Source organism: Seriola dumerili, unplaced genomic scaffold, assembly GCF_002260705.1.
Source record: "Seriola dumerili isolate Sdu_G_001 unplaced genomic scaffold, Sdu_1.0 BDQW01000242.1, whole genome shotgun sequence".
NCBI lineage: Eukaryota > Metazoa > Chordata > Actinopteri > Carangiformes > Carangidae > Seriola > Seriola dumerili.
The window spans coordinates 8,408,003-8,419,490 of record NW_019174497.1 but is presented as its reverse complement, the minus strand read 5'-3'; the positions used below and the strand labels follow the sequence as shown (position 1 = coordinate 8,419,490).

General features: G+C 38.4%; 1 protein-coding gene across 1 annotated transcript; it reads right to left on the bottom strand.

Moving 5' to 3' along the window:
- Positions 1–2,196: 2,196 nt before the first annotated feature.
- On the bottom strand, positions 2,197–9,468 carry cunh11orf49 (chromosome unknown C11orf49 homolog). Its single transcript, XM_022756190.1, has 9 exons — positions 9,268–9,468; positions 8,974–9,076; positions 8,185–8,315; positions 7,291–7,375; positions 6,343–6,428; positions 5,580–5,787; positions 4,290–4,399; positions 3,319–3,382; positions 2,197–3,145 (listed from the first exon to the last, which is right to left on the bottom strand). Exons 1-9 carry the CDS (start codon positions 9,371–9,373, stop codon positions 2,977–2,979), a joined length of 1,062 nt encoding a protein of 353 aa, XP_022611911.1. The 5' UTR covers positions 9,374–9,468; the 3' UTR covers positions 2,197–2,976.
- Positions 9,469–11,488: the final 2,020 nt, after the last annotated feature.

Genomic DNA, 11,488 nt, shown 5'->3' with positions numbered 1-11,488 from the left:
TCTGCAACCTGGCCAGCAGCGAACAGCAGAAAGACAAAGTTAGCAACTAGCAGTTGAACATTGTGGAGTGTTTAGCAGCTAAAGAGTCTTAGGAGTTTGTGGAGGCCAAACCAGAGCTAAAAGGAAAGTGAATATTGGACTTCCATATATCTCAAACTTGACTCAGTCCTAATGTTGCTCTATGTCTGCTGGATGTGTAAAGTGACAACTGTTTGATTACACATTAGCCATGACAGCTTATATTATGTGGCATTGTTGTGTTTTCAGCTTGTCCTGCTGCCCCCAAGTTGCCAAAAAAAAAATCAATTCATGCAGCTTTAAGATCAAAGATTTTAACGACTTCCAGCCAGTAAGAAGTGGGAAAGCATCTGCACAAGCAGTTAAACTATATATTTGAGCAGGTAAAGTCATTGTAAAGTCAATGGAAATGAATCCTGAAATGTTTTGTGTTTTTAAAAAAAACAGTGCCTTTTTTTATTTTGGTGTGGTGATGACGGCTGTCCTCAGTAAATATTTACCTGGTGACATCATGTCTCCACTCACGGCATCTAAATAGATACAACACATAGTCTCATTCAGATGAGTCGTCTTGTACCTGGATATGGCTTGGTACACCTAAGATGGCTGCCATGGAAGATAAAGTGGGAGTGAGGAGAGCTGATATCAGGCCAACAAGGGTTTAACTGGTATATGCAGCTGGTACTGTCCCTCAGTCACTCAGTGATTGTGATCCAATGCTGTTTGACTGATTATATATTTACTGTAATACTGGTCAACATTACACCAGTTTTCTATGCTAAGCAGTTAATCTAAAATGAGATTTTGTGTGTCAATATAATTCAATTTTAGGATCATAATTAGCGTTAGCAGTATAGCTAAGATTTTTGTGGAGAATTCTCTGTCCCATTATTTCACTGCGTTTGTAGAAAAGCGAGATAAAAATGGTGGACAAAATGCTACGTACTTGAGAGAGTGATTGAAGGTACTGAATACATATATACAAGGCATGCAGCCTCTGCCTGAAGATAGTGGTAATGGTCCCCAAAACTTGTAGCAAATGAACCCTTAAGACAAACCTTGACTAAAAATCTTTCATTCCTTGCCTTTAAGACTGCCATTGACTTCCATTAATTTAAGAACAATAAGAAAATGATAATTTTATTTTCAAAATATAAGACGAGAAGAAGTTCACTATGATGGATTACATATTTCAAGTTTTAAAAGTTAAAAAACCTATGAAAATTATTGATAGGGTAAAACATGCACACTACTGGAGTTTTTAAGTCATCATCTTACTGACCTTTCCATTGGCTGAGCTAATGTGACCTTTTTATAGAGGCACCACATGTAATGTACTGTCCACGACATTTTCATTTCCATGTCAGCCATCTGAGGTGCACCATGGTAAGTTGTTCTGATCCACCAGAAAGTGTCCTTTCTATGTATTCCACTTCTGTGATTCTAACACCATGGGGATCTACTGTACTTAACTCATCAATATAGATATATCCTGTATAGATACTGTATGTATGTATGTATGTTTGTATAGGAGTTATTGTATGCTGTTGGTATAACCAAATCCTGGGTGTAACACCGCATGATATCAATGTTGTAAAATGAGGACAAGTTGCACAGACTGGTGATAGTGATGGTGGTTATTCTTGTCAATAAATCACGTTTACAACTGCACCTAAAATACATATTTTTGTAGAATATAGGTCAGTAAGTTAACTGCAGTTTTAGAAGGGATTTTTAGCGGGACAGAATTTACAGTTGGCTCCTCTCAGATCTACTCACATGTATGAATCTGTTGGAAGACAAAATTTGAGTCATGGCAGTTGAAAAATTAAAAGATTTATTTGTCAAATTTTTTCAATGTATGCAGTGAAAATGCACAGGCGGTGCTAAATGTGCTAAAAGGCTATTGGCAATTAATAAATTCATATAGAGTATATATATATATATATAATTACATTATGACAAATTAAATGAATGGCCAGAAAGCATCCATGTAGTATCTAAGAGACAGAAGAACAGTATATGCTACGTATGTACTGTACGTATATTATAACCTGATGATGTCACAGTGATGTCATCAGTGTAATCTGGGCAGGAGCTTGCCCTCTTTTATGTTCCCCAGTTTTATGGAGGTGAGGAGCCAATAAAATATCTCATAGAGTCAGATATGAGCCAGCAGTGACCAGCATCATCAGTTACATCTTTATTATTCACAGTGAGTGAGGATCTCCATACATGTAATATCACATTCACATAAAGCTTCATAATAAACAAATTAGTGCTGTAAATACAGTTCATGCTTGAGCTGTTTACTAGGTGGGTTTGGACAGACAGGATGTGGAGGGGTCACTGTTCTTTAACATGCTCAAGACACAGAGAACCATAATCTGCTATTTCAATCAATGTTGGACATATTCTAATACTTTTCACTTTGTTCAGCAAACTGAGAAAGTTAATGGCCAGTGTTAACACAGAGCAGCAGGAGTACATCCATCCACAGAGTGTGTTCTTTCTTATGGTCCTCATTACTAACAAACCAATAATGATGGGAATACAAACATTTTGTTTGGAGAGATTACAGTAAAATTCAAAACACTGCAGCCAGACAGCAATGGTACATCACGTGACCATGTGTTGACAAGGGACTTGCCCATCATCAGGACCACACAGCATAAAAAGAACATGTAGCATCAACAGTGAATATTCTGGTGCCATCTCACTGCTTTTCCGGACATTGGTGCTGGACAAAAAGACAGTGTCATATATGTATATACCCTATATATATAATATCACAGGGTGGAGGGTTTCGCTGCACTGATGTTCTCTTGTCTACTACAAGTGTGTGAGTTTACAGAGCAAATAATGGGCAAAAAAGTTTGGATGTGTATCATGCAGCCACTGTGTGTTTAGGACTTAAGATGGAAGGTTACACATCACAGAGTAGTGAGAAGTCAGAGCTCAGTTCTCAGAGGAATCTGTCTCCTCCGTGGAGCCGTCGCTTTCCACCTCCATCTTCCTCCTGTGGTGAATGTTCCTCCTGGGGGAGGCCCTCCTCTGCAACTCCTTTAGCCCCCCCACCGCACTGCCACTGCTATTGCTGCTGGGACTCACTGAGATCTGAGCGATTCTGGACAGAGAGAGACAAGAAAAGAGGAGATGTAAAGAGAAGAACAGAAGACAGGAGAAGATGAGATGACTGAGTGTGTGTGTGTGTGTGTGTGTGTGTGTGTGTGTGTGTGTGTGTGTGTGTGTGTGTGTGCGTGCGTGCGTGCGCACGTGTGTGTGTGCACATGCTCTCACAGTTTGTCCAGTTCCTGGTCCATCTCTGGGTCAATGAGCAACTCTGCCTTGTTGGGTAACACTCCTGCAGAAACAGTTGTATTAATGACGATACAACAGGATGAATATTGAACTTAATTTATTATTATAAATAGTAAGACATGTAACAATGCATTTTGACAACAGCTGCATAAAAGCTGCTGTTAGAAATGTTTCATGTGCGTATGGGGAAACATGTAGACTGAAGGCTGAAACTGAAAATAAGCATAGCTGTGCTGCTGGTGGCAACTGTGCACCCTCCTTTTCATTCGTACACTGCATACAGGCAAATCCAAGCCAACAACAGTTCCAATACAGCTGTTAATGCCAAATGACAACTGATCCAGCTGTGCTGCCGTCATCAGAAACAGATGCTGCTTTAGGTGATGGTTCAGATTAACGTACATCTCAGTTCTCCAAAAGCTGTGTTTCACTGATTCCTCTCTCTTTGCATTGTTAGTGGGAGAGACAAAGATGCAAGGAAAAGACACAAGTGTGGGAAACGTGGATGTACCCTGAGTTTACATGGAACACACAGCGTGTGATGTAAGCTATGTGAAGTCAAGACGTAACACATAAATCCACAAAAAATGAGTAATATAAAAAAGTCATATAGATAGATAAGGTAATATGATAGGTTTAATAAAATATACTGATATGTCTCAGTCAGTCTATGAGTCATCTCAAAATTTAAAGCTTTGTATTTTATGACTTTACATTTTTTAAATGAAATGTAATACTTTTTAGCGATCTGTAAAACTCTGTATATTGTAATGTATATAATCATGTATGAAATCTGAATAAAATGGATATAGTCATACAGCAAACTGAGTATGCTTATATGCATACAATCATACACTTTATGACATGTAATTTCAACAACATTTTGTATGTGCAAGCAACAGCAGCAGGAGGAGGAGGAGGAGGAGGGTGATGTGTTATGTTAAACCTACCAATGGTTTGGTTGATGGTCTCATGTTTAGCCAGACTCATTAGGAAGCTGTAGTAACAGACTTTGTCAGTTTCTTCCAGTATTTCCCTCATACAGGACCTGGAAGGATGACTTCACACGGACACAAAAACTGTCAGGTGAAACACACATTGTGCTACAATCAGAGCTCAATAACACTACACCTGTTTGTCATACAAATCACACACACTCTGTGACATATGGACAGCAGGGGATCGAAGCAGCGCCACCTCCTTAGACACTGCGACCATTTCCACAGTTAAAATAAAAACAGTCAGTGAGCTCAGATATCTGTTAAGTTTTTCCTGCCAGTGGATGTACAGTGCAAAAGTCTCAGGTAACTGCAACCTTTTTTTAAAGCCCCAACTTTTATTTAACTAATAAATGAACTACACTGACAAAATCTAATTATCATAACTATACACAAAAAGTGAAAACAAAGAATTCACTTTTGAAACTCAACCCTGATAGGCAGATGTATTTAAAAGACAAAGTGCTGATTAAGTTCAGTTCAAATCAAATAACTGTTGTTTTTATGTGTATTGTTTGTATGACACAAACAATTCTATGAATTTTAACATTTATTACTGTTACACCTTCGCGTAACATTCAAAATGAAATATGTGATAATAGTCAAGTGATGCAATAACCAGCGGATCTACAGGTGGGATTTGTTTGTGTGTTTATCAAAGTTTTAATGAAAGTATGTGATTAGTAACTTTAAAAAACTGTATTTTCTGTGCAAGTAGACATACATGAGGTAAATATTTATATACATATTTAGTTAGTTGAATTTATTTATTCAAATGTTAATTTTATACTAGGAACACACTGACAAAACATTATCTACATGTTCCCCATGCTTTGTCATCATGTTGTCAAGGTGTTAATGTGCTATAAATGTAAGTGATTTAAAATTTTTCCTCTCATTCTCCCATTCACACACACACCACAGCCATGCAAGGCGCTCATCTGCCCATTGGGAGCAATATGGGTCCAGTGTCTTGCTCAAGGACATTTGATACATGGACGCCACCAAACCAGCCACTAATGGACGACCCACTCCACCTCCTCAGCTACAGCTGCCTCCTCTCGTCAACATATTCTTAACGTGTTATTAACATGTAAAATTGTAATGTTGATGACATGTTGACGACATGTTCAGTCATAGCTTTTCTTGTAAACACTTAGTGCACTATAAGAATAAAGAGCAACTTTCCAGAGGGTGTCTGGTCCCAGTGAGTGACGACTGGAATGTGTAAGTGTGTTTTACCTGTGTTTGAACCTGTCACAGAGAGCGTCTATACACTGAGCCAGAGTGGACGGTTCCACCCCATCCTGCTGCTGCCGCTCCTTGTCGCTCTCCTCTGCAGCCACCGAGGGCAGCTGCTCGATGGAGGTGGAGGTGGGGACGATAACAGTGTTAGGACTCTTCCCTGCTAACAGGTCCTGGTAGATCATGAGCACGCTGTCCAAGAACTCTACACATACACACAGTGGATGATGGGAAGTTGGAAGTCAAGGGGTTGAATTCTGTTTTATTCAGCTTTGGCTTGAAATAGATTTAAATTCAAATAGGTTTATAGATCTATTGAAATAGACTGCTGGCACTGCCTTTTGTAAAAATTAGATATAACTCCATATGAGCCACTTCTGATATGATTCCTTCCTCACTACTGCTAGTTCATAAGTTTTTATTATTATTTCCATATCAGATATCTGACCACAGAAATAATTCCAGTTTTAATTACAAGAAATGTCCTCAACTGAGTGTCATTTTTTCTCTCTGCCTTAAGGGGGAACAGAGTTTTACCTAATAATGGTTATCCCAATCCATAATGAAAATGGTTAAAATTAAATGTATTTACCATTGTTATAACATTTTAGTTTTTAGTAGACTCCATTTAAAAAAATAGTATAGGAGTCCAATGTGCTCATCATTAAGACAGCTCATCATTAATAAAGGTTACAGCCAACGTCAATGAACTGAATGTTTATGCCCAGACATACTGTACATACTGTTATTTCTGTTGTACCTTGGTAGTAGAACTGTAGCTGGAAAGCATAAAGGAAGTCAGAGAAAGACATCAAACAATCTATGGCGTCGTCCATCAGAACAATTCTACAGGACAAGAAAAGAGAAGCAGTTAATAACAGTTTATACCTGTCAACTGGTGAAATGCTCATTATCTATCCCAGCTGTCCGAGCAGTAATACATGTTAAACAAAAAATTGTGTATGTGAAAGAACCAAACTAGAATCACTGCCTCAAAGTTGTACGCCGCCGCACAAACGAGTCAAGTTACAGGAAATATGGTGAAACTCTCCCCTCCTTGAGTAATAGCATTAAATAATGGCCAGATGTGTTTTTGCAGAACATTATGATGTCACAGCGAAGTTAACCTTTGACCTTATGGATATAAACTGTCATCTCTTCATCATTTTATCCTAACAGACATTTGTGTAAAGCTTTGTCATAATTAGTGTACGAATTCTTGAGTTATCGCCAAAAACGTGTTTTGTGACCTTTGACCACCAAATTCTAATCTATGTCGGTGCAAAGAAATCAAAATGTGGAGAAGGAAAAAACATTTTAGAATATATTGGCCATTAACTGTGAAGGACAGATGGAGAGAGAATTCTGCAAACAATGACTGAAAGATAATATTACATTATATATTGTTAGGTCTGCTGTAGCATATAGAGCTGCCATGTACAGTATACACAGTACACATGATAATGACTACACTGTGCTCTAATACTGTTTGAGCCAAAATCCATGCTATTGCAATACAGTGTGTACTTCATACTAATTGCTATTTTCAATAATTCCCAGTATGCAATGTTAAAAGTTGTGGTGACCAAACAAACACTGTTCTCTTTGGATCAATGAACAACAGTACTAAGAAATCCTGGTCAAAGAGTTAGTTGATGTACTAAAATGAAAGCATAGTGTTTTGTCTGCAGTGTGTCAGTGTACTGACCTAGCTGCACTCTGTACCATCTCCACTGGGAAGTCTGGACACAGTAACTGTAGCAGAGACCTATATTCGAGCATGGACAGTAAGTCTGGAACAAGACATGAAACATGAAATTAGTTACACAATACACAACAGTGACCAACTGATTTAAATGTTACAGACAGTCAAACCAGCCAGTGACACCAAGTCACATACACTCCTCTATATGTGACATGTTTTCCAATTATTAATTCACTTAAACAGTCTGTAATAAGTAGGATTTACAATGTATGTGAGTCTTATGGTCTTATGTTATAAACCTTGCCTAGTAGGCACTACTATACTGTTGTTGGATAGAAGCCATCAGTATGTTTTTTGGGTTAATATAGCTGTCCATAATGATCTGGTACTGTGAATGATAGCATGAATGCTAGCTAACAGCTGTGATTGACATTTTTGCGTAATTGCACAACAACCATTTCACAACAGTTCCCCTTAATCCCCGTTTCTAAGTGATATTTCTAACAGTGAGAATTTCAAGCAGGAAGCACTTTGATACTTTTTATAGCCTCCTTTGGTCTGTAGGCATCAATGAACTTCATTTTCAGATCCTTAGTCAGCTGCTCAAAGGAGCCTGTGGTTGTTGAGTGGTGAAGAGTAAATGAATTTTTCAGCTCTGGAAATGTTATCAAACAATTCCTCATGACAACTCAAGTCAATAAAGACTAATTTTTAATGTTTGTTTACTGCAGGAGGTGTATTTACTTCTTTTCACTTCAAAAATCAACAAAATATGTCATTTTCCCAGGCTGCCAAATTTTGCATAAAACTGTACAGAGAAAGGGGCATTTATGTAAAGACAATTACAGTCTAATACAAGTATACAACTAGCAGAAAAGCTTCCATTGTCTTACTGACCTCCACTCTTGCCGATCTGTCTGTAGCATCTCCAGAAAACTCTGATGAAGGAGGCTCTGTTATGAGGAGTGGCCCTGATGTAGTTATACTCTCTGAAGAGGACGTGGTTACTGTTCTTCACACTGCTGAAACTACAAACACACACATGCACATAAGAACAAGAAGCAACGTTTCACCCAAAATTCATTCATCTCAAAATTCATGTTATCAGTTAGCTAAACACAAGATGCACTAAATTATGTTTACTATTCCAACTATCTCAGCTAACGTGACAGTCTGTCTTGTTCAACAGAAATGTGATCTAATTTTGTTTAGATGATATTAGCTACACAAGAGTGGGACAGGCTAATGTGCATCACTGGCTTTCTGCGTCACATTTACAAGCCAGTGTACAAGCATGCATTGTATGTTGTTTTTAAACACTGAAACACCTTTACATATAGAAATGTGTTCACATGTTCAAATGTGTTTTATGAGCTAAGCAGATTATCATATATTAGTACTGGTTTAGGATGTTTCCTAAAATGCACATCTGCTACCACAATGGTGATTAAATGAATATGACTATACACTGCATGCCTAATGTTGGATAAGTTGTTTTGGGGTTGCATTATGAAAATGCATGCCAATTTGTGGTGCATATTCAGTTTCACTGTTTTCTGTACTTCTTTCCTTTAATACCGTTTGTATTAGCCTCCCACAACCTACATCAGTCTGCTGTCCACACCCACAGAGGAACACTCTCTCTACATGTAGCTAGGTGACTTATTGTGTATTAGAATAACATACTACTCAGCAAAGTAGCGGATCACCCCAAACTGGGTGTATTCCTCTTTATGCTCCAGCAGCTGGGTCACTGCGTCGCTCAGATAGAACAACACGTTACTGTCCGCTGTGAGAGAAACAAACACACGCACCACAATCACACGGAAGAACCAGACTCTTATCAGTTAGCTGACGGTAATATTATACTGATTCTGAATAAGACAGATGAATTGATAGCTCACGGCTGTGACGTGAATATATGCACAGCAACGAAAGAGATAAACACTGTACAGCTAACACAGCTAACGCAGAACCTACCGAGGTATTCGTCAACGGAGACGGTTGAATTAAAACGGTTCATTCTGGTCGTTTTTTGAGGAGACAACGTTAGAATTAACCTTAATAAACTGTCTGATGTTTTCATCAGAACAACTGCTGTTTCTGTTCACTATTTAATAACGTCATTTCTGTAGCCTTGAGATTTTGCTAACTACCATAGAATGTCCTAACATGGTGGGCTTCCATGGAAACAACAGGATGTTGTGAGCTACATTAATTAAATGCCCCCGACCAACATAGCAAGCAAAGGTTCCTTTACTGTTTTCCAGATAATAATAATAATAACAATAATTTATGATAATTTACTTACTTTTACCATGGTTACATGTCAAGCCTCAATTTTTAAGCTTGCATTGTTCCTGGACTAATTGCAACAACAAATCACCTCTCTCATTAACAGCTTGCCAATTTGCTTGGAAGATGTTTGCATCTTTCTTACATCAAGAGCCAGAGTACTCGCTCAACACAGAGCAGTCACCATTTATGTTTATTTTTATTTTCTATATCTGGCATTTTGTGAGCTTTCAAAACTTTCCATTTTTTCATCTGAACTTTTCATTTTAATGTCTTCCAGGAGTGCTCTTTACATAACAATGTTAACAGCATTGCAAAAAATACAATGAAGCTGGTGGCGTTGGCTCACTAAACATCTGATGTGGAGTTCACATTTAAGCACAGGATCCAAAAGCCATTCTAACTATTTTATTTGTAACAATTAAAGAAACTCAGGTAGATACTTAATGGATAAATGGATGGATGGATAGATGATTTTTTTCTGTTTGTGAAAGATATCAAAATACATAAAGATAAATAAGTACAATTACAAATGAACTTAAAATGTCAGCACTAAAATAAAATAAAATAAATCAAGTTGACGTTCCTTAAACTTACTTCATTTATGCATCCAGAATCTTTTTTACTTTGCCTTCAAAGTGTTAAATATAGGAGTCTAATGCAACATAATACAAATAAACATTCAAAAGTCATGCAACAATAAAATGCTAACCAAATAACTGCTATAATATTAACCAAATAAAACAACATAAGGTTTGAAAAGTCCATTATTCAACTCACAGTTCTCTGTAGTTTTGAGAGAAAGGGCTTTGCAAATCAGAAGGGTGGGGTTATATGACTTCCTGGGTGTGGTTAATATGATGACGGGTGATTTCAGGTGAGGCAGGGTGTTAGACTTGCGATTGAACAAGCATATTATGATTGCTATTGATAACAGCAGCGTTACATGAGTGTGTATTTATGTGCTGCAGTGTCACAATTTACTTGTTTGTGTTTGTTGACAGTACCTGCCGTTTTCCTGTAAATATTAACTAGTTATTGAGCTACTTTGCTAATGTCATTGAATACCTCCGAGGAATAATGGAATTTATCAGCCCATCTGAGGCCAAATAAGAACGACAGCTGTAAATGTTCATGTCATTACTGTAACTGAATGTAAAAAAAAAAACCTTAGTAACTAACAGTATAATGTTACTGTACTAGTAAGTATGCACTTGTTCAGTACACCATGTCTATGCTGCAATACATCATTGTAACTATTGTTATTGTATTGCTGGTCACAGTCTACCTCACTGAGGCCCAGTTTAGTGGCTAGGAGGACCCCCAGCTTTTCTCCACCTCCATCCTCTGTGAGGACCCTATGCCCTGCTGTGAACACCAGCCTGGCAGTGGCGTCTGTGAGAACAATGTCTATTCGTTGGTCTGGCTCTGTTATAAGTCATCTTTAGTGGCCAAACTAATGCTTATTTATGGTCTTCTGGACAGGATAAGTCTGGAGGAATTCAGCCAGCCACTGCTGGTGCTACAGCTTCACTCTGGATGTTGGTCAGATGATCAAGAACAAGTGCAAACGCTCTCAATTTCCAGTTGTAGCCCCTGGAAGACCTGAACAGGTGGGACCAGGATCTGGGGACTGCGGTGGTGACAAGGGAGCCGTGGTCCCTCCTCACCTACTCAAGGGATATGGCCAACTGTCAACACCAACAGCCTTCTGAAGGTTGGTGGTTGAGAGGCTGCTTCCTCCCAGGCTTTACTGTCCTCAAATTCTGTTTTTTTTCTGCTCTTGTTCTCTTTCTGCTTAGGTGAGCAACATTGTCACTGTTGGACTACAACAAGTAGAGGGTGCTGTTTGGTGCCATACACCAGCGCAGGCTGGACACCAGGAGATTTGGGTCTCCAGGCAGAA